The sequence below is a fragment of the Caloenas nicobarica genome, chromosome 34 (assembly GCF_036013445.1).
Source record: "Caloenas nicobarica isolate bCalNic1 chromosome 34, bCalNic1.hap1, whole genome shotgun sequence".
NCBI classification, from domain to species: domain Eukaryota; kingdom Metazoa; phylum Chordata; class Aves; order Columbiformes; family Columbidae; genus Caloenas; species Caloenas nicobarica.
Window position 1 is genome coordinate 39717 of NC_088278.1, and position 27008 is coordinate 66724.

At 64.7% G+C, this 27008-nt stretch overlaps 2 protein-coding genes across 3 annotated transcripts; one reads left to right on the forward strand and one right to left on the reverse strand.

The window, feature by feature from the left end:
* Window positions 1-4762: 4762 nt before the first annotated feature.
* LOC136000745 (zinc finger protein 628-like) lies at window positions 4763-7687 on the forward strand. The gene is made up of 4 exons (XM_065654698.1): window positions 4763-4962; window positions 5454-5599; window positions 5685-5783; window positions 6632-7687. Exons 2-4 carry the CDS (start codon window positions 5461-5463, stop codon window positions 7150-7152), a joined length of 759 nt encoding a protein of 252 aa, XP_065510770.1. The 5' UTR covers window positions 4763-4962; window positions 5454-5460; the 3' UTR covers window positions 7153-7687.
* Window positions 7688-10115: 2428 nt separating this feature from the next.
* Window positions 10116-26261, reverse strand: CD22 (CD22 molecule). 2 transcript variants are annotated; one of them, XM_065654638.1, is made up of 9 exons: window positions 26160-26261; window positions 22225-22371; window positions 20533-20685; window positions 16126-16260; window positions 14321-14485; window positions 13564-13654; window positions 12143-12336; window positions 10589-10717; window positions 10116-10229 (listed from the first exon to the last, which is right to left on the reverse strand). In XM_065654638.1, the coding sequence occupies exons 1-9, from the start codon at window positions 26203-26205 to the stop codon at window positions 10123-10125; spliced, it is 1167 nt and encodes a 388-aa protein (XP_065510710.1). In that variant the 5' UTR covers window positions 26206-26261; the 3' UTR covers window positions 10116-10122. The 2 variants fall into 2 exon arrangements, with proteins under 2 accessions (XP_065510710.1, XP_065510709.1); XM_065654637.1 differs by lacking the exons at window positions 10116-10229; window positions 10589-10717 and adding an exon at window positions 10783-11387.
* Between the last annotated feature and the right edge of the window lie 747 nt (window positions 26262-27008).

Sequence of the window (27008 nt, forward strand, 5' to 3'; positions counted from 1 at the left end):
ATTGGTGATGACATCGTCATTGTCACCTCCTGGTGACACGGTGACAACGTCGACCATGGTGGTGGCATCTGCAGGGGCTTCGGTGACGTCTCCAAAAGCGCCACTGGGGTCACTGGTGACACTGGGTTGGTCACTGGGGACACTGGGTTGGTCACTGGTCACACTGGGTTGGTCACTGGTGACACTGGGTTGGTCACTGGTCACACTGGGTTGGTCACTGGGGACACTGGGTTGACCCGTCCCCCCCATACCAACGTCCCCATTGGTCACCGCAAGGACTTTGTCACCAACCGGGGCCGTGGTGACAAACCCCATTGTGTTGGTGTCACCTCCATAGACACCAGTTGTGGCCCCAGTTGGGTCACTGGTGACACTGGGTTGACCAGTCGCCCCCACAGCGACGTCCCCATTGGTGACACCCACCACATTGTCACATCCCGGTGACACGGTGACAACGTTGCCCATGGTGGTGGCATCTAAAGGGGCTTCGGTGACGTCTCCAAAAGCGCCGCTGGGGTCACTGGTGACACTGGGTTGGTCACTGGTGACACTGGGTTGGTCACTGGGGACACTGGGTTGACCCGTCCCCCCCATACCAACGTCCCCATTGGTCACCGCAAGGACTTTGTCACCAACCGGGGCCGTGGTGACAAACTCCATTGTGTTGGCGTCACCCCCATAGACACCAGTTGTGGCCCCACTGGGGTCACTGGTGACACTGGGTTGGTCACTGGTGACACTGGGTGGCTCCGTCCCCTTGCCGACTACGTCACCGGCCGTTGTCCCCTCGCTGAAGACATCACCAGCCGTTGTCCCCTTGCCGACTACGTCACCAGCCGTTGTCCCCTTGCCGACTACGTCACCGGCCGTTGTCCCCTCCTTGATGACGTCACCGGGTGTGGTCCCCTCGCCGCTGACGTCACTGGCCGGCGGGGGAGGGGCGGGGCGGGGACAGGGCGGGGCCGCCACGCAGCAGCCAATGGCGGCTGAGGGGGGAGGGGCACAGAGAGGGACCTGTAGGCGCCTCCGGGGGGGCGGGAGCGACCCCCATAGAGCCCATAGGACCCTGTACAGCCCCATAGGACCCTGTACAGCCCCATAGGACCCTGTGCAGCCCCATAGGACCCTATACAGCCCCATAGGACCCTGTGCAGCCCCATAGGACCCTATAGATCACCACAGAGCCCCATGGCACCCGTAAGACTCTATAGCACCCTATGGAGCCCCATAGCACCCTATAGTGCCCCATAGCCCCCCCATAGCACCCATAAGACTGTATAAGCACCCTATGGCACCCATAGAGCCCCATAGCACCCATAGGACCCCTATGGCACCCATGGAGCCCCATAGCTCCCTATAGACCCCTACAGCACCCTATAGCACCCTATGGGACCCACAGGACCCCCCCCCAGCACCCGTGGGACCCTATAGCCCCCTATAGCACCCAGATCACCCCATAGCACCCTATAGCACCCATGGGACCCTATGGTGCCCTATGGCCCCCAGCACCCTATAGCCCCCGCAGATCACCCTCTAGCACCCACAGAACCCCCTATAGCACCCATGGGACCCTATAGCCCCCCCCATAGCACCCTATAGAACCTGTACCACCCACACCACCCCCCTATAGCACCCAGAGCTCCCTATAGCACCCTATAGAACCTACAGCACCCGGATCACCCCCTAGGACCCCCCAACCCCCCATAGCACCCTATAGCCCCCATAGAACCTATAGCCCCCATATCACCCTGTAGCCCCCATAGAACCCCCTATAGCCCCCATAGAACCCCCCACTCCCCCATAGCTCCCCCCATATCACCCCAGAGCCCCCTATAGACCCCCATAGCACCCATAGAACCTACAGCCCCCATATCACCCTATAGCCCCCATATCACCCTACAGCCCCCCATAGCACCCATAGCCCCCTATAGCACCCATAGCCCCCATAACCCACATAGCCCCCTATAGCGCCCATAGCACCCCCTATAGCGCCCATAGCACCCCCTATAGCACCCATAGAACCCCCTATAGTCCCCATAGCCCCCTACAGCACCCATAGGACCCCATAGCCCCCATATCACCCTATAGCTCCCCATTATAGCTCCCCATAGCTCTCCATAGCCCCCCATAGCACCCATAGAACCCCCATAGCACCTATAGCCCCCATATCACCCTATAGCCTCCATAGCCCCCATAGCCCCATAGCCCCCATAGCCCCCATATCACCCCATAGCCCCATAGCCCCCATATTGCCCTATAGCCCCCATAGCCCCCATAGCCCCCATAGCTCCCTATAGCCCCATAGCCCCCATATCGCCCTATGGCCCCCATAGCCCCCATAGCCCCCATAGCCCCCTATAGCCCCATAGCCCCCATAGCTCCCTATAGCCCCATAGCCCCATAGCCCCATAGCCCCATAGCCCCATAGCCCCCATATCACCCCATAGCCCCCATAGCCCCATAGCCCCCATATCACCCCATAGCCCCATAGCACCATAGCCCCCATAGCCCCATAGCCCCCATAGCCCCCATATCGCCCTATAGCCCCCATAGCTCCCTATAGCCCCATAGCCCCCATATCGCCCTATAGCCCCCATAGCCCCCATAGCCCCATAGCCCCATAGCGCCCATAGGAGCCCAGGGCCCCCGCCCCCCACCCACCGAGCAGCAGCAGCCGCCGCAGCCCCATGGTCCGGCCGGGTGGGGGAGGGGACGCGGGGCCCCCCCTTTATCCGCCCCTCCCCCCCCCGGCCGGGCCCTGCGGGTGGGGGGAGGGGCGGCGGCGGCACCCCGGAATGTGGGGAACCCGCCCCGCCCCCGCGCGGGGACCCAGGCATCCGGGAGGGACCCAGGCGTCCGGGAGAGCCCCACCCCCACACACACACGCCGCAGGACCCACAGGACCCAGGAGTTTGGGACCCACAGGATAAGGGACCCAGGAGTTCGGGACCCACACAATAAGGGACCCAGGAGTTCGGGACCCACACAATAAGGGACCCAGGAGTTCGGGACCCACACAACTCAGGAGTTTGGGACCCACAGTATAGGGGACCCAGGAGTTCGGGACCCACAGAACAGGGACCCAGGCGTCCGGGACTCATAAACGTTAGGGGACCCAGGAGTTCGGGACCCACAGAATAAGAGACCCCGGAGTTCGGGACCCACACAATAAGGGACCCAGGAGTTCGGGACCCACACAACTCAGGAGTTTGGGACCCACAGTATAGGGGACCCAGGAGTTCGGGACCCACAGAACAGGGACCCAGGCGTCCGGGACTCATAAACGTTAGGGGACCCAGGAGTTCGGGACCCACAGAATAAGAGACCCCGGAGTTCAGGACCCACAGAATAAGGGACCCAGGTGTCCGGGACTCATAAACATTAGGGGACCCAGGAGTTCGGGACCCACACAATAAGGGACCCAGGAGTTCGGGACCCACACAACCCAGGAGTTCTGGACCCACACAACTCAGGAGTTTGGGACCCACAGTATAAGGGACCCAGGAGTTCGGGACCCACAGAACAAGGGACCCAGGAGTTCGGGCCCCACAGAACAGGGACCCAGGTGTCCCAGACTCATAAATATTAGGGGACCCAGGAGTTCGGGACCCACACAATAAGGGACCCAGGCGTCCGGGAATCATAAACGTTAGGGGACCCAGGAGTTCGGGACCCACAGAATAAGAGACCCCGGAGTTCAGGACCCACAGAATAAGGGACCCAGGAGTTCGGGACCCACAGAACAGGGACCCAGGTGTCCGGGACTCATAAACATTAGGGGACCCAGGAGTTCGGGACCCACACAATAAGGGACCCCAGAGTTTGGGACCCACACAACCCAGGAGTTCTGGACCCACACAACTCAGGAGTTTGGGACCCACAGTATAGGGGACCCAGGAGTTCGGGACCCACAGAACAAGGGACCCAGGAGTTCGGGACCCACAGGACAGGGACCCAGGCGTCCGGGACTCATAAACATTAGGGGACCCAGGAGTTCGGGACCCACAGAATAAGGGACCCAGGAGTTCGGGACCCATAGACGTTAGGGAACCCAGGAGTTCGGGACCCACAGAATAGAGGACTCAGGAGTTCGGGACACAGACATTGGGGGACCCAGGAGTTCGGGGTCCCCAGATTAGGGGACCCAGGTATTCAGGCCCCATAGATGAAGGGACCCAGGCGTCCGGGCCCCTTGGCCCAGTTTCCCTCCCGTGGGCGGGTTTTCCCCGCGGGGCCGGACACGTGCGGGGGACCCAGGCGTCCGGGGGGACCCAGGAGTTCGGGTCACACCCATCCCCCCCCCACCCCGCCCCGGACGCCTGGGTTCCCACGAGCCACGTGCCGCGAACCCGCACCCGCCAATTACACCCCCGGGGCCCCTCCCCCACCCACGCGCGGCCCGAACGAACCGGGGAGGAGCCTCAGGGACCCAGGAGTTCGGGAGGGACCCAGGAGTGCGGGAGGGACCCAGGAGTCCGGGAGGGGACCCAGGAGTTCGGGAGGGACCCAGGAGTCCGGGAGGGGACCCAGGCGTCCGGGAGGGACCCAGGAGTGCGGGAGGGGACCCAGGAGTGCGGGAAGGACCCAGGAGTGCGGGAGGGGACCCAGGAGTGCGGGAGGGGACCCAGGAGTCCGGGAGGGACCCAGGAGTTCGAGAGGGGACCCAGGAGTCCGGGAGGGACCCAGGAGTCCGGGAGGGGACCCAGGAGTTCGGGAGGGACCCAGGAGTCCGGGAGGGGACCCAGGCGTTCTGTTCCCCGCCCCCCATCCCGCTCCGCGCACCGCCCGGGTCGGGGGGGGGGGGTGGGGTGGGGTTTGGCGCGTCGGCGCGTGCGCGGCGCGGGGAGGGGGCGGGGCCGCGCGGGGGCGTTTCCCGCCGGCGCGCCGCGCTCCGGGCCCCGCCCCCCCCGCGCATGCGCGCAGCGGCAGCGGCGGCCCCGGGCGGCGGCGGCTCCGCGGCGGGTGAGCGGGGCCGGGGCCGCGGGGGCTTGTGGGACGGGGGCGGACCCACCCCCCCCCACCCCCCCCACCCCCCCATTTCCCGCGCGGGGGATTGTGGGAAACGGCGCTTCCCCCCCTCCCCCACCCCCCACGGGGGCCGCGGGGCGATCGCGGGGGATTGTGGGAGGGGGCGGGGCCTCTGGGGGGGCGGGGCTTTGGCGGGCTTGTGGGCGGGGCTTCGGCTTTGTAGGCGGGGCTTGGGTTTAGTGGGCGGGGCCTCGCCTTTGTAGGCGGGGCTTGGGGCTGGTGGGCAGGGCTTGGGGAGCATGGGCGGGGCTTGAGGTTTGTGGGCGGAGCTTTGAGGCTGGTGGGCGGGGCTTGAAGTTTGTGGGCGGGGGCTTGCGGACTGATGGGCGGGGCTTAGGGTTTCGTGGGCGGGGCCTCGACTTTGTGGGCGGGGCTTGGGGCCGGTGGGCGTGGCCAGAGCCCCAGGTGGGCGTGTCCCCGCGCAGGGCGGCCATGATGGCGGCCGGGCGGCGGCCGGGGGACGCGGGCGGGGCCGAGGGCGGAGCCTTCGCGGCCGAGGAGGAAGAGGAAGAGGAAGACGAGGAGGAAGAGGAAGAGGAGGAGGAGGAGGAGGAAGAGGAAGAGGCCGCGGGTGAGTGGGGGGGCGGGGCCTCGGGGGGGGGGGGGCGGGGCTTGGGGGGGGCGGGGCCTACAGGGTCCCCTCCCCTCCCCCCCAGGGCCGCGGGCGCCGCCCGAGGACGAGGACGAATCGGAAACGTCGGTGTCGTCGGGGGAGAGCGGGACCTGCCCCTCCCCCACCCCCAACGGCTGCACAGGTACCGACCCCTCCCCCGGCCCGGACGCCTGGGTCCCCTCCCGAACTCCTGGGTCCCCCCCCGAACTCCTGGGTCCCCTCCCGGACACCTGGGTCCCCGGGGCATTCCTGGGTCCCTCATCACTTGGGTCCCCCCCTGAACTCCAGGGTCCCCCCGGGGCACTCCTGGGTCCCTCCCGAACTCCTGGTTCCCCCACGGACTCCCATGTCCCCCCCACTGGACGCCTGGGTCCCTGGGGCACTCCTGGGTCCCCTTCCGAACGCCTGCGTCCCTCCCAGAACTCCTGGGTCCCTCCCGGACTCCTGGGTCCCCCCCGGACTCCTGGGTCCCCTCCCGGACACCTGGGTCCCCGGGGCATTCCTGGGTCCCTCATCACTTGGGTCCCCCCCCCGAACTCCTGGGTCGCTGGGGCACTCCTGGGTCCCCCCCAGACTCCTGGGTCCCTCCCGAACTCCTGGGTCCCTCCTGAACTCCTGGGTCCCTCCCGAACTCCTGGGTCCCTCCCGAACGCCTGGGTCCCTGGGGCACTCCTGGGTCCCTCCCAGAACTCCTGGGTCCCTGGGGCACTCCTGGGTCCCCTTCCGAACGCCTGGGTCCCTCCCGGACTCCTGGGTCCCTCCCAGAACTCCTGGGTCCCCCCCGGACTCCCGCGTCCCCCCCCCCCGGACGCCTGGGTCCCTGGGGCACTCCTGGGTCCCCTTCCGAACGCCTGGGTCCCTCCCAGAACTCCTGAGACCCTCCCGAACTCCTGGGTCCCTCCCGAACTCCTGGGTCCCCCCCGGACTCCCGCGTCCCCCCCCCCCGGACGCCTGGGTCCCTGGGGCACTCCTGGGTCCCTCCCCCGGCAGGTTCCCGCCGCCGCCGCTCCGAGCTCCGCCCCTTCCCGGCGTCCCCCGCGGGGGGCGGGGCGGGCGGGGGCGTGGCCTCCGCGGGGGGCGGGGCCTCCGCCGACTGGCACGAGTGCCCCGAGTGTGGGCGGAGCTTCGGCACGTCCCGCGCCCTCAAGGTTCACCGCAGCTACCACGTGGGGCGCAAGAGGCCCCGCCCCCCGCCGCCCCCTCCCCCCCCGCCCCTCCCCCACCCCCCGCCGGCCCCGCCCCCCCCGCCGCCCCCGCCGCCCCCTCCCCCCGCCCTGCACTACATCTGCGCCGAATGCGGCGTCGGCTTCGCCGCCCCGGCCGCCCTGGGCGCCCACCGCTGCGGGCGGGGGAGGGGCCGCCCCGCCCCCCGGCCCCGCCCCCCGGCCCCGCCCCCCGCCGCGGCCCCGCCCTCCCCGCCCCCGTTCCGCTGCACCGAGTGTCCCGGCGCCTTCGGGCTGGTGGCCGAGCTGCACCTGCACTACATGCGGCACGCGCGGGGGGAGCTCTGACCACGCCCCCCCGGCGGGCCACGCCCCCCGGCCAAGGCCACGCCCCCCGCGCAAGGCCACGCCCCCCGCGCAAGGCCACGCCCCCCGGCCAAGGCCACGCCCCCCGCGCAAGGCCACCACGCCCCTCCCCGGGTTGATTGGGGGGGCGCCAAATATGGAGTGGCCCCGCCCACCGCATGCGCCCCGCCCCGGGATGGCCACGCCCACGCCGGAAGTGCCCCGCCCCCTCCCCCGCTCAATTCGGGTGGGGGGAGGGGAATAAAGGGCGGGGGGAGAGCGGCTGTGATTGGGGGAGGGGGGGGACGTCATCGGCGGGGTGACGTCATCAATGGGGTGACGTCATCGGCGGGGGCGATGTAATCTATGGGGAGTGATGTCATCAATAGGATGTGATGTCGTCAATGGGGTGATGTCGTCAATGGGGGGACGGCGTCAGTGGGGTGATGTCATCAATGGGAAGTGATGTCATAGGTGGTGATGTCACCAATGGGGGAGTGATGTCATAGACGGGGTGATGTCATCAATGATGGGTGATGTCACTAATGGGATGTTGTCAATAGGATGTGATGTCATCAATGGGGGGGGGTCACATCACCCCGCCCCCAATTTTCCTGGGGCCCGGGGGTGACGTCATCACGCGGGGGGGCGGGGCGTGACGTCATCGATCACGGGGTGACGTAATGGGAGGGGGGGCATCAATGCGGGGGGGGGGGGGCGTGACATCATCAGCGGCGCGATGACGTCACCAGGAGCGACATTACACATCGGGGGCGGGGCGGGCGACACCATTGGCTGCGAGTGACCCCCCCCCGAAAATAACCCGCCCAATCAGCCGCCTCCTGCTGCTGCATCGCACCCCGGAGGCCATGCCCCCTCCCCAGGCCACGCCCCCTCCCCAGGCCACGCCCCCGCTCGCACAATGGGGCGGGGCCAGCCCCGGGGGCGTGGCCAGGGCGGGCTGGGGGACACGCCCCTTCAAGCTCCGCCCCCTCGGCCGCACCCGCGGGGTCCTGGAGCCGCCCGGGGGACACTTGGGGACATTTGGGGACATGATGGGCCAAGGGCCACAGTGGGCGGAGTCAGGACGGGTCACTGACCCTCCCAGTTCCCTCCCAGTTCCGCCCCCCGGTCCCTCCCAGTATAAACCAGTTCCCCCCCATTCCATCCTGGTCCCCCCCAGTCCTCCCCGTTTCCTTCCCAGTCCCTCCCAGTTCCCCCCAGTCCCAGCACTGACCCTCCCAGTCCCCCCAGTCCCTCCCATTGACCCTCCCAGTATATCCCAGTCCCTCCCATTGACCCTCCAAGTTCTCTCCCAGTCCCCCCCAGTTGCCCCCATTGACCCTCCCAGTCCATCCCAGTCCCCCCCAGTCCATCCCAGTACGAATCCGGGGGGTTTATTGGTATCAAAGGTGTTTAAAAGGCGACGACGTTATTTACAGACACACCCCCGGGGGGGGAGGGGGCGGGGCCACGCTCGGGCCACGCCCCCTCAGCCCCGCCCCCCGGGACACGCGGACGCCCCTCCCTCCCCCCCTCCCCCCCCCTCATGGCTTTGAGCTGCGGGGACCCAGGCGTCCGGGGGGGACCCAGGCGTCCGGAGGGACCCAGGCGTCCGGGAACCACCCCCCCCCCCCCCTCCCCCGGGGGGGCGGGGCTTAGGGGAGGGGGCGGGGCTTGTGAGGACCCACAGCCCCGCCCCCCACCCTGGGATGTCCCCCCAATGTCCTTCTGTCCCCAAGTGTCCCCATGTCCCCCTGTCCCATTGTCCCCAAGTGTCCCCAATGTCCTTCTGTCCCATTGTCCCCATGTCCCCAAGTGTCCCCATGTCCCCGTCCCATTGTCCCCATGTCCTTCTGTCCCATTGTCCCCAATGTCCTGTCCCCCCGTCCCACTGTGTCCCCAAGGTCCTTCTGTCCAAGTGTCCCCAATGTCGCCCCCATTGTCCCCACGTCCTTCTGTCCCCCCGTCCCCAAATGTCCCCGTGTCCTTTTGTCCCCATGTCCCCTCATTGTCCCCATGTTCCAAATGTCCCCGTGTCCCCTCATTGTCCTCAATGTCCCCAAGCGTCCTCTCAATGTCCCCTCATTGTCCCCATGTCCCCCAAGTCCTCCTGTCCCTCCACATTGTCCCCAAGTCCTTTTGTTCCCCCCCAATGTCCCCATTGTCCCTCTATGTCCTCAGCGTCCCCAAGTCCTTTGGTCCCCATGTCCCCCCATGTCCCCCTGTCCCCCAATGTCCCCATGTCCTCCTGTCCCCCATTGTCCCCAAGTCCTCCTGTCCCCCATTGTCCCCCTGTCCCCCAATGTCCCCCCATACCCTATTGTCCCCCCATGTCCCCTTACCCGCCATTGTCCCCCTGTCCTCCCATATCCTCCATGTCCCCATGTCCCTTGTCCCCCCGGCCCCCATTGTCCCCCCATGTCCCCCTGTCCCCCCATTGTCCCCATGTCCCCCTGTCCCCGCATTGTCCCCTTGTCCCCCCTTGTCCCCCAATGTCCCCCTGTCCCCCCACTGTCCCCATGTCCCCCATTGTCCCCCAATGTGTCCCTGTCCCCCATTGTCCCCCAATGTCCCCCTGTCCCCCCCTTGTCCCCATGTCCCCCTGTCCCCCATTGTGTCCCTGTCCCCTCCTTGTCCCCATGTCCCCTTGTCCCCCCATGTCCCCCTGTCCCCCATTGTCCCCCAATGTCCCCCTGTCCCCCATTGTCCTCCTGTCCCCCCAAATGTCCCCCTGTCCCCCCATGTCTTCCTGTTCCCCCATTGTCCCACAATGTCCCCAAGTCCTCCTGTCCCCCATTGTCCCCCCATTGTCCCCGTCTCCCTATGTCCCCCCATTGTCCCCCTGTCCCCCCGTGTCCCCCCATGTCCCATTGTCCCCCTGTCCCCCCGTGTCCCCCCATGTCCCCTTGTCCCCCCATGTCCCCTTGTCCCCCGTTGTCCCCCTGTCCCCCCGTGTCCCCCTGTCCGTCCCTAGATGAAAAACTCCTCGCGCCGTTTCCCGCTCTCCCCGCCCAGAAACGCCTCCCGCGCCTCCCCCGGCTCGTCCAATCCGCTCGCCTCGTGCGTCAGGTACGACCCTGTGGCGGCCAATCAGAGAACGGCTCCGGGGACACGCCCTCCCCAGGCCCCGCCCACAACCCCCAGCTCCTCCCCCAATCCAAGCCCCGCCCCCTCCCCAAGCTCCGCCCCTGAAGCCCCCAGTGCCTCAAGGCCCCGCCCACCTTGGCCCCGCCCCCCCAGCCACGCCCCCTTTCCCCACCCCCTTGTCCCCGCCCCCTTTGGAAGCCACGCCCCTGAGTCCCCACCCTCTTGGCCCCTCCCCCTTTTTGGAGACCGCGCCCCCTCTGGAGTCTCCACTCCCTCGGCCCCGCCCCCTCCGGAGCCCCCCCGGAGGCCCCGCCCCCCGGAGGCCCCGCCCCCCGGAGGCCCCGCCCACCTTTCTGGCGCACGGAGCACCAGAGCAGCGCCCCCAGCAGGCAGAGCAGCAGGAACACCAGCAGCGCCAGGACCCCGCCCACGATGGCGAAGGGCGTGGCCTGGGGCGTGGCCAGGACCGCCCCCGCGGCTGGGGGGCGGGGTTAGAGTGGGGAGGGGCGCGGCCAGGGGGGCGGGGCCAGGGGAGGGTGGAGGCCAGGGAGTGGGCGGGGTCAGGGGGTGGGCGGGGTCAGGGGAGCGGGCGGAGTCAGAGGAGTGGGCGGGGTCGGGGTGGGCGGAGTCGGGTTGGGTGGGGTCAGGGGGTGGGTGGAGTCAGAGGGGTGGGCGGGGTCAGGGGTGGGCGGGGTCAGGGGTGGGCGGAGTCGGAGGGGTGGGCAGGGTCGGGGTGGGTGGAGTCAGGGGAGTGGGTGGGGTCAGGGGTGGGCGGAGTCAGAGGGGTGGGCGGAGCCAGGGGATGGGTGGAGCCAGGGCAGTGGGCGGGGTCAGGGGGTGGATGGAGTCAGGGGATGGGTGGGGGCAGGGCAGTGGGCGGGGTCAGGGGTGGGCGGGGCCTGAGAGGGCGGGGCCAGGCGTGGGCGGGGCCATGGGGTGGGCGGGGCCACAGCTGCCCCGGGGGGTGTGGAGGGGCGGGGTTGGAGGGGGCGGGGCCTGAGGGATGGCGGGGCCTGAGGGTCCGAGGGGGCGGGGCCTGGGGGGGTGGGGCCAGGGGCGCTGGCAGTGCCGGGGGGGGGACACAAGTAACTGGGTGACGGTGGGTGACAATGGGTGACAATGGGTGACAGTAGGTTGACAATGGGTGGCTGTAGGTTACAATAGAATGACAATAAATGACATTAGGTGACAATAGGGTGACAGTAGGTGACAATAGGATGACAATAGACGACAGTAGGATGACAACAGATGACATTAGGATGACAATAGATGACATTAGGTGACCCCAGGATGACAGTAGATGACAATAGGATGACAGCAGGTGACAGCAGGATGACAACAGATGACAGTAGGTGACAATAGATGACAATAGATGACATTAGGTGACCCTAGCATGACAATAGATGACAATAGATGACAATAGGTGACAGCAGGATGACAACAGATGACAGTAGGTGACAATAGACGACAATAGATGACAGTAGGTGACAGTAGCATGACAATAGGATGACAATAGATGACAATAGGATGACAATAGATGACAGTAGGTGACCGTAGGATGACAATAGATGACAATAGGTGGCAGTAGGATGACAAAACATGACAATAGGTGACAATAGATGACAATAGATGACAGTAGGTCACAGTAGAATGACAACAGGATGACAATAGATGACAATAGGATGACAATAGATGACAGTAGGTGACCGTAGGATGACAGTAGATGACAATAGGTGACATTAGGATGACAAGAGATGACAATAGATGACATTAGGTGACAGTAAGATGACAGTAGGTGCCAGTAGATGACAACAGGGTGCCAATAGATGACATTAGGTGATAGGAGAATGACAGCAGATGACAGCAGGTGACAGCAGGTGACAGCAGGTGACGTGACCCGTACCGTAGACCCGGAGCGGATAGTGTGCGCTGGCCCGGCCGTGCGCGTTGCCCGCGGCGCAGCTGTAGGTGTCGCCGTTGTCCCCCGGGCCCAGGTCGGGCAGGCGAAGCTCCGCCCCCCACGGCCCCGCCCGCTGCTCCGCCCGCCCCGGAACCGGAACCGACCCGTTGGAGCGCGACCAGGACACCTCCGTGGGGCTGGGGACACAGCGGGGACAACGGGGTCAGTGGCGACATTGGGGGCAATGGGGACATTGGGGGCAATGGGGAGAATGGGGTCAATGGGGTCAGTGGGGACATTGGGGTCAATGGGGACAATGGGACCAATGGAGGCAATGGGGTCAATGGGGACATTGGGGTCAATGGGGACACTGGGGTCAATGGGGAGATTGGGGTCAATGGGGACAATGGGATCAATGGAGGCAATGGGGTCAATGGGGACACTGGGGTCAATGGGGTCAATGGGGACATTGGGGTCAATGGGGACAATGGGGCCAATGGAGGCAATGGGGAGATTGGGGTCAATGGGGACACTGGGGTCAATAGGGTCAATGGGGACACTGGGGTCAATGGGGACATTGGGGACAATGGGGACAATGGGGACAATGGGATCAATGGAGGCAATGGGGTCAATGGGGACACTGGGGTCAATGGAGACATTGGGGTCAATGGGGATAATGGGGACGATGGGGACAGTGGGGACGATGGGGACAACGGGGTCAAGGGGGTCAATGGGGACATTGGGGACAATGGGATCAATGGAGGCAATGGGGTCAATGGGGACACTGGGGTCAATGGAGACATTGGGGTCAATGGGGACAATGGGGACGATGGGGACAGTGGGGACGATGGGGACAACGGGGTCAAGGGGGTCAATGGGGACATTGGGGACAATGGGATCAATGGAGGCAATGGGATCAATGGGGACACTGGGGTCAATGGGGACAATGGGGACATTGGGGTCAATGGGGACAATGGGGACGATGGGGACAGTGGGGACGATGGGGACAACGGGGTCAAGAGGGTCAATGGGGACAATGGGGACATGGGGACACCACCCAGACCCAGCTCCGCCCCCCCTGCCCCCACCCCAAGTGTCCCCACGATGTCCCCACAATGTCCCCACGTGTCCCCAAGTGTCCCCACGATGTCCCCAGGGGGGGTGACACTCACGGGGGGTTCCCGGTGACACTGCAGCTCAGCACCAACGTGTCCCCTGTGTCCCCCCAGCCCCACCCCATGATGTCCCCATGTGTCCCCACGATGTCCCCAGGGGGGGTGACACTCACGGGGGGTTCCCGGTGACACTGCAGCTCAGCACCAACGTGTCCCCTGTGTCCCCTGTGTCCCCCCAGCCCCACCCCATGATGTCCCCACGATGTCCCCACGTGTCCCCACGATGTCCCCAGGGGGGGTGACACTCACGGGGGGTTCCCGGTGACACTGCAGCTCAGCACCAACGTGTCCCCCTCGCGCAGGACGCGCGGGGACGCCTGGATCCGCACGCTGGGCGGGTCTGGGGACAAGAGGGGACAAAAGGGGACAAGAGGGGACGGTGACACCGACCCTGGGGACAAGGGGCAGGTGCCCATGGCCACAGTGTCCCCAGTCCCCCCCAGTCCCTCCCAGGGCTCCCAGTGTCCCCATGTCCCCAATATCCCCTCATGTCCCCAATGTCCCTGTGTCCCCCCATGTCCCCAATGTTCCCCCATGTCCCCAGTCCCTCCCAGTGCTCCCAGTGTCCCCATGTCCCCAATATCCCCTCATGTCCCCAATGTACCCATGTCCCCCCATGTCCCCAGTCCCTCCCAGTGCTCCCAGTGTTCCCATGTCCCCCCATGTCCCCATGTCTCCCCCAGTCCCTCCCAGTGCTCCCCATGTCCCCATGTCCCCAATGTCCCCATGTCCCCCATGTCCCCATGTCCCCCATGTCCCCCCATGTCCCAATGTCCCCCATGTCCCCAGTCCCTCCCAGTCCCCCCAGTGCTCCCAGTTCACCCACACTGCACGTCCAGCGTGTACTGGGTGCGCCGGCGCTGGCCCCTCTGTGTCCCCATGTCCCCAATGTCCCCATGTCCCCCATGTCCCCATGTCCCCCATGTCCCCCCATGTCCCAATGTCCCCCATGTCCCCAGTCCCTCCCAGTCCCTCCCAGTCCCCCCAGTGCTCCCAGTTCACCCACACTGCACGTCCAGCGTGTACTGGGTGCGCCGGCGCTGGCCGCGGGGCAGGGCGGGATGTGTCACCTCGCAGGTGACAACGGCCCCGTTGTCCCCGCGCTCCACGCGCAGCCGCAGGACGTTGAGCTGCAGGAAAACCAGCCCCCGCTGCTCCCGGCTGGGGACGCCTGCGGACACGGGGACGTTGGGGACATTGGGGACATTGGGGAGATCAGGGACATTGGGGGAATGGGGGACATGGGGGACATTGGGGACAGAGGGGACGTGAGGGGACAGCAGGGAACAATGGGGAAAGTGAGGGACATACCCCATGTCCCCCTGTCCCCACCATGCCCCCAATGTCCCCATGTCCCCCCCATGCCCCCCATGCCCTCCCCGTCCCCATGTCCCCCCCATGCCCGCCATGTCCCAATATCCCTCCCTGTCCCCATGTCCCGCCCTGTCCCCATGTCCCCCCCATGCCCTCCATGCCCTCCCCGTCCCCATGTCCCCCCTGTCCCCCCCATCCCCATGTCCCCCCATGCCCCCCATGTCCCCCCCATGCCCCAATATCCCTCCCTGTCCCCATGTCCCCCCCTGTCCCCCCAAGCCCATGTCCCCCCAAGCCCCCCATGTCCCCCCCATGCCCCCATATCCCCCCCTGTACCCCCATCCCCATGTACCCCCCTGTCCCCATGTCCCCCCCATGCCCCCCATGCCCTCCCCGTCCCCATGTCCCCCCTGTCCCCCCCATCCCCATGTCCCCACCTGTCCCCCCGTCCCCATGTCCCCCCATGCCCTCCCCATCCCCATGTCCCCCCTGTCCCCCCCACGCCCTCCCCGTCCCCATGTCCCCCCTGTCCCCATATCCCCCCGTTCCCCCCATCCCCATGTCCCCCCCGTCCCCATGTTCCCCCTGTCCCCATATCCCCCCCTGTCCCCATGTTCCCCCCAAGCCCCCCATGCCCCCCTGGTCCCCATGTCCCCCCTGTCCCCCCCATCCCCATGTCCCCCCCATCCCCATGTCCCCCCTGTCCCCATGTCCCCCCCAAGCCCCCCATGCCCTCCCCATCCCCATGTCCCCCCTGTCCCCCCCATCCCCATGTCCCCCCCATGCCCCAATATCCCTCCCTGTCCCCATATCCCCCCCTGTCCCCATGTCCCCCCCAAGCCCCCCATGCCCTCCCCATCCCCATGTCCCCCCCATGCCCCCCATGCCCCAATACCCGCCCCGTCCCCATATCCCTCCCCGTCCCCATGTCCCCCACATCCCCATGTCCCCGCCTGTCCCCCCCGTCCCCATGCCCTCTCCGTCCCCATGTCCCCCCCAAGCCCCCCCTGTCCCCCCCGTCCCCCTGTCCCCCCCAAGCCCCCCATGTCCCCCCCATGCCCCCATATCCCCCCCTGTCCCCATGTCCCCCCTGTACCCCCATCCTCATGTACCCCCCTGTCCCCATGTCCCCCCCATGCCCCCCATGCCCTCCCCGTCCCCATATCCCCCCCTGTCCCCATGTCCCCCCCATGCCCCCCATGCCCTCCCCGTCCCCATGTCCCCCCCATGCTCCCCATGCCCTCCCCGTCCCCATGTCCCCCCCAAGCCACCCATGCCCTCCCCGTCCCCATGTCCCCCCTGTCCACCCCGTCCCCATGCCCTCCCCGTCCCCATGTCCCCCCCAAGCCCCCCATGCCCTCCCCGTCCCCATGTCCCCCCTGTCCACCCCGTCCCCATGCCCTCCCCGTCCCCATGTCCCCCCCAAGCCCCCCTGTCCCCCCCATGCCCCCCTGTCCCCCCTGTCCCCCCGTCCCCCCGCATTGTCCCCGCCGTCACCTGGCAGCTCCCTGCGGTCGCGGTACCAGCGCAGCCCCGCTGGGGGGCGCGCTCGGGGCACGAGGCAGCGCAGCTCCAGCTCCGCCCCCGCCACGGCCACGCCCCCCTGCGTCACTTCCGGCTCCGCCGGGGGCACTGCGGGACACGGGGCGGGGTCAGCCAGGGGTCAGCGGGACAGGGGGACACAATGGGGACACAATGGGGACAATGGGGACAACGGGGACATGGGGGGACATGGGGGGACATGGGGAGACATGGGGAGACATGGGGATAATGGGGAGAATGGGGACAATGGGGACATGGGGACATGGGGACAATGGGGACATGGGGGGACATGGGGACAATGGGGACATGGGGACAATGGGGAGAATGGGGACATGGGGACAATGGGACAATGGGGACATGGGGGGACATGGGGACAATGGGGACATGGGGACAATGGGGAGAATGGGGACATGGGGACAATGGGACAATGGGGACATGGGGGGACATGGGGACAATGGGGACATGGGGACAATGGGGAGAATGGGGACATGGGGACAATGGAGGACATGGGGACAATGGGGAGAATGGGGACATGGGGACAATGGGACAATGGGGACATGGGGGGACATGGGGACAATGGGGACATGGGGACATGGGGACAATGGGGACATGGGGGGACATGGGGACAATGGGGACATGGGGACAATGGGGAGAATGGGGACATGGGGACAATGGGACAATGGGGACATGGGGGGACATGGGGACAATGGGGACATGGGGACAATGGGGAGAATGGGGACATGGGGACAATGGAGGACATGGGGACAATGGGGAGAATGGGGACATGGGGACAATGGGACAATGGGGACATGGGGGGACATGGGGACAATGGGGACATGGGGACAATGGGGAGAATGGGGACATGGGGACAATGGGACAATGGGGACATGGGGGGACATGGGGACAATGGGGACATGGGGACAATGGGGAGAATGGGGACATGGGGACAATGGAGGACATGGGGACAATGGGGAGAATGGGGACATGGGGACAATGGGACAATGGGGACATGGGGGGACATGGGGACAATGGGGACATGGGGACAATGGGGAGAATGGGGACATGGGGACAATGGGACAATGGGGACATGGGGGGACATGGGGACAATGGGGACATGGGGACAATGGGGAGAATGGGGACATGGGGACAATGGGGACATGGGGACAATGGAGGACATGGGGACATGGGGGGACATGGGGACAATGGGGACATGGGGACAATGGGGACAATGGGGAGAATGGGGACATGGGGACATGGGGGGACATGGGGACAATGGGGACATGGGGGGACATGGGGACAATGGGGAGAATGGGGACATGGGGACATGGGGGGACATGGGGACAATGGGGACAAGGGGGACATGGGGGGACATGGGGAGAATGGGGATAATGGGGACAATGGGGACAATGGAGGACATGGGGACATGGGGGGACATGGGGACATGGGGACAATGGGGACAATGGGACAATGGGGGGACATGGGGAGAATGGGGACATGGGGACAATGGGACATGGGGACACAATGGGGACAATGGGGACACAATGGGGACAATGGGGAGAACGGGGACAATGGGGACAATGGGGGGACATGGGGACAATGCGGCAACATGGGGAACAATGGGGACAACGGGAAAATGGGGAGAATGGGGACATGGGGGGACAAGGGACACAGGGGAATGTGACCCCCCAGCTCCCATGTCCCCAAGTGTCCCCTGGTGTCCCCAGTGTGACCCCCGGTGTCCCCAACAATGACACCAGTCCGGTTTGGGGTGTCCCGTGGGTGACAAGGGCAGGAAGTGCCACCACATCCCTGTGTCCCCAAGTGTCCCCAAGTGTCGCCACGTGTCCCCACGTCCTCCCGTGGCCTCTCAAGTGTCCCCGAGCGTCCCCAACAATGACACCGATCCGGTTTGGGGTGTCCCGTGGGTGACAAGGGCAGGAAGTGCCACCGCGTCCCTGTGTCCCCACGTGTCCCCAAGACTGATACTGATGTGGTTTTGGTGGCCGATGGGGACAGGAAGTGCCACCACGTCCCTGTGTCCCCACGTGTCCCCAATGTCTTTGTGTCCCCCCATCCCTGTGGATGTCCCTGGTGTCCCTGTGTCCCCAATGTCCCTCTGTCCCTGTGTCCCCGTGTCCCCCTGTCCCGTGTCCTCCTGTCCCAAATGTCCTCCATGTCCCCGTGTCCCCCTGTCCCTGTGTCCCCATGTCCCCGTGTCCATGTGTCCCCCTGTCCCTGTGTTCCCATGTCCCTGTGCCCGTGTCCCCAATGCCCCTGTCCCTGTGTCCCCGTGTCCCTGTGTCCCCCTGTCCCCTGATCCCCGCAATGTCCCCAATGTCCCTGATCCCCCCAATGTCCCCGATGTCCCCTATTCCCCCCAGTGTCCCCAACGTCCCCAACACTCACCCAGGACGGTCAGTGTCACGTTCTGGTGCCGCGTGTCCTCCCCATAGAACAGCCGTGTCCCTGTGTCCCCGTGTCCCCCATTCCCCCCAATGTCCCCAATGTCCCTGATCCCCCCAATGTCCCCGATGTCCCCAGCACTCACCCAGGACGGTGAGGGTGGCGTTCTGGTGCCGCGTGTCCTCCCCATAGAGCTGGCAGCTGTACCCCTGTGTCCCCGTGTCCCTGTGTCCCCGTGTCCCCATGTCCCTGTTGTCCCCATGTCCCTGTGTCCCCCTGTCCCTGTGTCTCCAATGTCCCCGTGTCCCCATGTCCCTGTTGTCCCCCTGTCCCTGTTGTCCCCGTGTCCCTGCCTTCCCATGTCCCCGTGTCCCCAGTGTCCCCTATTCCCCGCAATGTCCCCAATGTCCCTGGTCCTCCCAATGTCCCCATGTCTCTGATGCCCGCAATGTCCCCAATGTCCCCTGTCCTTACCCAGGACGGCGAGGGTGGCGTTCTGGTGCCGCGTGTCCTCCCCATAGAGCTGGCAGGTGTATCCCTGTGTCCCCGTGTCCCTGTGTCCCCAATGTCCCCGTGTCCCCATGTCCCTGTGTCCCCATGTCCCCTGATCCCCCAACGTCTCCAATGTCCCTGATCCCTCCAATGTCCCCAATGTCCCCGGTCCTCCCAATGTCCCCAATGTCCCCGGTCCCCCCAACGTTCCCAACGTTCCCAATGTCCCCGATGTCCCCTATTCCCCCCAGTGTCCCCAACGTCCCCAACACTCACCCAAGACGGTCAGTGTCACGTTCTGGTGCCGCGTGTCCTCCCCATAGAACAGCCGTGTCCCTGTGTCCCCATGTCCCCCATTCCCCCCAATGTCCCCAATGTCCCCAATGTCCCCGATGTCCCCAATGTCCCCGATGTCCCGAGCACTCACCCAGGACGGTGAGCGTGGCGTTCTGGTGCCGCGTGTCCTCCCCATAGAGCTGGCAGCTGTACCCCTGTGTACCCGTGTCCCCCATTCCCCCCAATGTCCCCAATGTCCCTGATCCCCTTGATGTCCCTGATGTCCCCAATGTCCCCAGCACTCACCCAAGACGGTGAGCGTGGCGTTCTGGTGCCGCGTGTCCTCCCCATAGAGCTGGCAGCTGTACCCCTGTGTCCCCGTGTCCCCCATTCCCCCCAATGTCCCCAATGTCCCTGATCCCCCCGATGTCCCTGATGTCCCCGATGTCCCCAGCACTCACCCAGGACGGCGAGGGTGGCGTTCTGGTGCCGCGTGTCCTCTCCATAGAGCTGGCAGCTGTACCCCTGTGTCCCCGTGTCCCCCATTCCCCCCAACGTCCCCAATGTCCCCGATGTCCCCGATGTCCCCAGCACTCACCCAGGACGGTGAGGGTGGCGTTCTGGTGCCGCGTGTCCTCCCCATAGAGCTGGCAGCTGTACCCCCGTGTCCCCATGTCCCCCATTCCCCCCAATGTCCCCAATGTCCCCGATCCCCCCGATGTCCCCGATGTCCCCGATGTCCCCAGCACTCACCCAGGACGGTGAGGGTGGCGTTCTGGTGCCGCGTGTCCTCCCCATAGAGCTGGCAGCTGTACCCCTGTGTCCCCGTGTCCCCCATTCCCCCCAATGTCCCCAATGTCCCTGATCCTCCCGATGTCCCCGATGTCCCCAGCACTCACCCAGGACGGTGAGGGTGGCGTTCTGGTGCCGCGTGTCCTCCCCATAGAGCTGGCAGCTGAACCCCTGTGTCCCCGTGTCCCCCATTCCCCCCAACGTCCCCAATGTCCCCGATGTCCCCGATGTCCCCAGCACTCACCCAGGACGGTGAGGGTGGCGTTCTGGTGCCGCGTGTCCTCCCCATAGAGCTGGCAGCTGTACCCCTGTGTCCCCGTGTCCCCCATTCCCCGCAATGTCCCCAATGTCCCTGATCCCCCCGATGTCCCCGATGTCCCCGATGTCCCCAGCACTCACCCAGGACGGTGAGGGTGGCATTCTGGTGCCGCGTGTCCTCCCCATAGAGCTGGCAGCTGTACCCCCCCTCATCCTCCAGCCGGGCCGGGCTGAGCTGCAGCCGCAGGCGCCGCCGGCTGAACTCGACCAGCTGGAACCGCTCGTCCTTCAGCGCTGCGACAATGACAGTGACAATGACAATGGGGTCACTGGGGGGTCGGGGACACCCCCAGGGACCCCACGGCCGCCCCACGGGGTCACAGTGTCACCTGTGGGGTCACAAAGCCACCCCATGGGGACATAAGGACCCTATAGGGACCCCCAGCTGGAGCTGCTCGTCCTTCAGCACTTGGACAGCGACAATGACAATGACAATGACAAGGACAATGACAAGGACAAGAACACCAGTGTCACCAGGGGGTCAGGGACACCCCCAGGGACCCCACGGCCGCCCCACGGGGTCACAGTGTCACCTATGGGGTCACAAAGCCGCCCCATGGGGACACAAGGACACACGGTCACCCCCAGCTGGAGCCGCTCGTCCTTCAGCACTTGGACAGCGACAGTGACAATGACAATGACAATGACAATGGGGTCACCGGGGGGTCGGGGACACCCCCAGGGACCCCAGGGCCGCCCCACGGGGTCACAGTGTCACCTATGGGGTCACAAAGCCACCCCATGGGGACATAAGGACCCTATGGGGACCCCCAGCTGGAACCGCTCGTCCTTCAGTCCTGGGGCAATGGGGACAATGACAATGACAACGGGGTCACCAGGGGGTGGGGGACACCCCCAGGGACCCCACGGCCGCCCAAGGGGTCACAGTGTCACCCTAGAGCCACCCATGGGGGACACGGCCACCCCAATGTCCCCACGGCCACCTCAAGGCCACCATGGCCACCAAGATGTCCCCATGGCCACCACAAGGTCCCCAAGGCCACCCAGAGGCCACCATGGCCACGTCAATGTCCCCAAGGCCACCACAAGGTCCCCATGGCCGCCCCAATGTCCCCTCACTGCAGGTGCCATTGAAGAGCGTTTGTCACACCAGGTTCTGACCGTGTCCCATGTACCCATGTCCCCCCCTGTCCCCATGTCCCCAGTGTCCCCACGTCCCTAGTGATGTCCTCACATCCCGAAGGTCCCCTGGATGTCCCCCATGTCCCAAATGTCCCCTGGATGTCCCCATGTCCCCAATGATGTCCCCATGTACCCCTGTCCCCCACGTCCCCAATGATGTCCCCATGTCCCCAGTGATGTCCCCATGTCCTCAGTGTCCCCTGGATGTCGCCAATGTCCCCCATGTCCCCAGTGATGTCCCCATGTCCCCAATGATGTCCCCAATGTCCCCTGGATGTCCCCATGTCCCCAGTGACCCCATGTCCCCCAAGTCCCCCATGACCCCAATGTCCCCACATCCCCTGGATGTCCCCAACGTCCCCTGGATGTCCCCATGTCCCCAATGACCCCATGTCCCCCAAGTCCCCAGTGTCCCCCATGACCCCAATGTCCCCACATCCCCTGGATGTCCCCAAGTCCCCCATGTCCCCAACGTCCCCTGGATGTCCCCATGTCCCAATGACCCCATGTCCCCAAAGTCCCCCATGTCCCCCATGACCCCAATGTCCCCACATCCCCTGGATGTCCCCAAGTCCCCCATGTCCCCAGCGTCTCCTGGATGTCCCCGATGTCCCCTGGATGTCCCCTCACCGCGGGTGCCGTTGAAGAAGAGCGTCTGGCGCGCCGGGTTCTGGATGACGACGATGGAGCCGTCGTAGCCGTGCAGGTGACAAGTGATCTCGGCCGTGTCACCTTCCAGCACCGTCACGTTCTCGGCCACCACCTCCTGCGCCCGCCCTGCGGCACGGGGACACGGGACGGTGACACCGGGGACAGGGGGACAGGGGGGACAGGGGGACACGGGACGGTGACACCGGGGACAGGGGGACAGGGGGACACGGGACGGTGACACTGGGGACAGGGGGACAGGGGGACAGGGGGACACGGGACGGTGACACTGGGGACAGGGGGACAGGGGGACATGGGACGGTGACACCAGGGACAGGGGGACAGGGGGACACGGGACGGTGACACCGGGGACAGGGGGACAGGGGGACAGGGGGACACGGGACGGTGACACTGGGGACAGGGGGACAGGGGGACAGGGGGACACGGGACGGTGACATGGGGGACAGGGGGACACGGGACGGTGACACCGGGGACAGGGGGACAGGGGGACAGGGGGACACGGGACGGTGACACTGGGGACAGGGGGACAGGGGGACAGGGGGACACGGGACAGTGACACAGGGGACAGGGGGACAGGGGGACACGGGACGGTGACACCGGGGAGAGGGGGACAGGGGGACATGGGACAGTGACACCGGGGACAGGGGGACAGGGGGACACGGGACAGTGACACAGGGGACAGGGGGACAGGGGGACATGGGGACAGGGGAGGGTGACACTGGGGACAGGGGGACAGGGGGACAGGGGACGGTGACACTGGGGACAGGGGGACAGGGGGACAGGGGGACAGGGGACGGTGACACCGGGGACAGGGGGACAGGGGGACAGGGGGACAGGGGGACACGGGACAGTGACACCGGGGACAGGGGGACAGGGGGACACGGGACAGTGACACAGGGGACAGGGGGACACGGGGATGTGGGGACGTGGGGACAGGGGGACGTGGGGACATGAGGGACATGGGGACAGTGGGACAGGGGGACAGTGGGACATTGGGGACACCAGGGCAATGGGAACAGTGACACTGGGGACAGGGGACACGGGGACACCCAACCAGGGCCCTGGGGACACTGGGGACAGAGATGATGTCACGGCCCCCGGACGCCTGGGTCCCTCCCGGACTCCTGGGTCCCCCCCGGACTCCTGGGTCCTTCCCCGGACACCTGGGTCCCCCCCTGAACTCCTGGGTCCCCCCTGAACTCCTGGGTTCCTCCCGAACTCCTGGGTCCCCCCCAAACTCCTGGATTCCTCCCGAACTCCTGGGTCCCTCCCGGACGCCTGGGTCCCTCCAGGGTGGGGGGTTGGGGGTGACATCGCGTTTTTGCTGTGTCAGCACAATCCGCCCCTTCCCCCGCCCAGGGTCACCGTCACGGCCAAGGTCACCGCCCCAAGGTCACCCCAGGACCCAGGCGTCCGGGAGGGACCCAGGCGTTCGGGGAGGGGGACCCAGGCATTCTGGGAGGGGGACCCAGGCATCCGGGAGGGAGCCAGGCATTCGGGAGGGGGGGGACCCAGGCGTCCGGGTGCTGCCCACGGAGGTGACACGGGGACAAGTGACACTTTGTTCCCGCCATCGTCCCCCCTCCCGACCCACCCGGACGCCTGGGTCCCCTCCCGGACGCCTGGGTCCCTTCCCGAGTGGGTGCTGGCTGGGGGAGGGGAGGCGCCCGGACGCCTGGGTCCCCTCCCGGACGCCTGGGTCCACAATGGCCCTTTTCTGTGCCACCCGCGCCGGGGGGGGGACAGGCCGGCGCTGCCTGGCACCTTGGCGAGGACCCAGGCGTCCGGGGGGGGGACCCAGGCGTTCGGGGGGGACCCAGGCGTCCGGGGGGGGACCCAGGAGTTTGGGGGGGGACCCAGGCATTCGGGAGGGGGGGACCCAGGCGTCCGGGGGGGGACCCAGGCGTCCGGGGGGGGACACACATGGGGACAACGGGGGGGAGGGGCTGCGGCAGCGGCCGGTGACAATTTGGGGGGGGGGGGGGGGGGACAAGGGGCCAATCTGGGGGGTTTTGGGGCCAATTTCAGGGGTTTTAGTCAATTTATGGGGTTTGGGGCCAATTTAAGGGATTTGGGGGCCAATTTTAAAGGTTTTTAGGGCAAATTTAAGGGGTTTTTTTGGCCAATTTAAGGGGGTTTGGGGCCAATTTCTGTGGGTTTGGGGCCAATTTAAGGGGGTCTGGGGCCTTTTTAAAGGTTTTTAGGGCAAATTTAAGGGGTTTTGTGGCCAATTTAAGGGCTTTTGGGACCAATTTAAGGGGTTTTAGGGCCAACTTCAGAGATTTTCGGGCCAACTTAAGGGTTTTTTGGGCCAATTTCAGGGGGTTTGTGGCCAATGTAAACGTTTTCGAGGCCAATTTCAGTGATTTTGGGGCCAATCTGAGGGGGTTTTAGTCAACGTAGGGGATTCCGTGGCCAATTTAAAGGTTTTTAGGGCAAATTTAAGGTATTTTGTGGCCCATTTAAGGGGTTTTGGGGCAAATTTAGAGGATTTGGGGCCAATTTAAGGTATTTTGTGGCAAATTTCAGTGGTTTGGGGGGCAATTTAAGGGGTTTTAGGGCCAATTTAAGGTATTTTGGGGGCAATTTCAGTGATTTTGGGGCCAATTTCAGTGATTTGGGGGCCAATTTAAGGGATTTTTGAGGCAATTTAAGGTATTTTGTGGCCAATTTCAGTGATTTTGGGGCCAATTTCAGTGATTTTTTGGCAATTTAAGGGATTTTGTGGCCAATTTCACTGATTTTGGGGGCAATTTCCCTGATTTTGGGGCCAATTTAAGGGATCTTTGGGTCAATTTGAAGGATTTGGGGCCAATTTCCGCGCTTTTGTGGCCAATTTCAGTGATTTTTGGGCCAATTTCAGTGGTTTTGGGGCCAATTTGAGGGATTTTGGGGCCAATTTAAAGGATTTGGGGCCGATTTCACTGATTTTGGGGCCAATTTAAGGGATTTTTGGGTCAATTTAAAGGATTTGGGGCCAATTTCAGTGATTTTGGGGCCAATTTCAGTGATTTTGGGGGCAATTTGAGGGATTTTGGGGTCAATTTAAAGGATTTGTGGCCAATTTCAGTGATTTTGGGGCCAATTTCCGCGCTTTTGTGGCCAATTTCAGTGACTTTGGGGCCAATTTCAGTGATTTTGGGGCCAATTTCAGTGATTTTGGGGGAATTTCAGTGATTTTGGGGCCAATTTCAGTGATTTTGGGGCCAATTCCCGCGCTTTTGTGGCCAATTTCAGTGATTTGGGGGCCAATTTGAGGGATTTTGGGGTCAATTTAAAGGATTTGTGGCCAGTTTCACTGATTTTGGGGCCAATTTAAGGGATTTTTGGGTCAATTTAAAGGATTTGTGGCCAATTTCAGTGATTTTGGGGCCTATTTCAGTGATTTTGGGGGAATTTCAGTGATTTTGGGGCCAATTTCAGTGATTTTGGGGCCAATTTGAGGGATTTTGGGGTCAATTTAAAGGATTTGTGGCCAATTTCAGTGATTTTGGGGCCAATTTCAGTGATTTTGGGGGAATTTCAGTGATTTTGGGGCCAATTTCAGTGATTTTTGGGCCAATTTCAGTGATTTTGGGGCCAATTTCCGCGCTTTTGTGGCCAATTTCAGTGACTTTGGGGCCAATTTCAGTGATTTTGGGGGAATTTCAGTGATTTTGGGGCCAATTTCAGTGATTTTGGGGCCAATTCCCGCGCTTTTGTGGCCAATTTCAGTGATTTGGGGGCCAATTTGAGGGATTTTGGGGTCAGTTTAAAGGATTCTGGGGCCCGCCGCAGGGCCCGCGCCCATTCCGGGGGGGCCGCGCTGCGGGCCGGGGCCGGGCCGGCGCGGGGCTGGCGGGGGGGGCCGGGGGCGGCGGTTTGGGGTGAATCGTGGCGGTTTCGGGGTCGCTCACCCAGCGCGGTCGCCCAGAGCAGCAGCAGCAGCGGGGGGGGCTCCATGGCGGCTCCGAGCGCGGCCGCTCCCACCCGCCACTGAGGGACGGCGGCGGCCAATGGGAGGGGAGGGCGGGAATGACGGGCGGGGGGCTGCGCCAATGGGAGGGGAGGGCGGGAATGAGGGGCAGGGGGCTCGGCCAATGGGCGGGGAGGAGGGGGCGGGAGCGTGGGATCGGCCAATGGGAGGGGAGGACGGGGGTGATAATGAGATGCGGGGGAGAGGCCAATGGGAGGGGAGGGGCGGGGCGGGAGGGGGGAGCGGCCAATGGGAGGGGAGGGTGGGAATGAGGGGCAGGGGGCTCGGCCAATGGGAGGGGAGGACGGGGGTGAGAATGAGATGCGGGGGACGGGCCAATGGGGAGAGAGGAGGATGGGGATAATGTATGTTAATGAGATGCGGGGAACGGGCCAATGGGGAGAGAGGAGGATGGGGATAATGTATGTTAATGAGATGCGGGGAACCGGCCAATGGGGAGCCCAGAGCGGGTTTTAGGACCCTGGAGGGGGGAACTGAGACCGACTAGAGGGAAAATGGGGCAAAAATGGGTGAAAAGGGGCAAAAATGGGGCTAAAAGGGGCCAAAATGGGGCTAAACAGAGCGAAAACGGGGCTTAAATGGGGGTAAAATGGGGCAGAATGGGCCAAAATGGGGCTAAAAAGGGTCAAAATGGGCCAAAATCGAGCGAAAATGGGGCAAAAAGGGGCAAAATTGGGGCTAAAAAGGGCGAAAATGGGGCTAAAAAGGGTCAAAACGGGCCAAAACGCTGTTAAACGGCGCCGGCAAGCCCCAAAATGCAGCGAATCGG

Bases quoted from the DNA above. Each gene is read 5' to 3' on its own strand.
- CD22 (XM_065654637.1), bottom strand. From the start codon at position 26,205: ATGGAGCCCCCCCCGCTGCTGCTGCTGCTCTGGGCGACCGCGCTGG. The intron at 22,372-26,159 runs GTGAGCGACCCC...CCCGTGCCGCAG, and splicing joins GCTCTGGGCGACCGCGCTGG to GGCGGGCGCAGGAGGTGGTG. The intron at 20,686-22,224 runs GTGAGGGGACAT...TCATTGTCGCAG, and splicing joins CTTCTTCAACGGCACCCGCG to CGCTGAAGGACGAGCGGTTC.
- LOC136000745 (XM_065654698.1), top strand. From the start codon at position 5,461: ATGATGGCGGCCGGGCGGCGGCCGGGGGACGCGGGCGGGGCCGAGGGC. The intron at 5,600-5,684 runs GTGAGTGGGGGG...CCTCCCCCCCAG, and splicing joins GGAAGAGGAAGAGGCCGCGG to GGCCGCGGGCGCCGCCCGAG. The intron at 5,784-6,631 runs GTACCGACCCCT...CTCCCCCGGCAG, and splicing joins CACCCCCAACGGCTGCACAG to GTTCCCGCCGCCGCCGCTCC.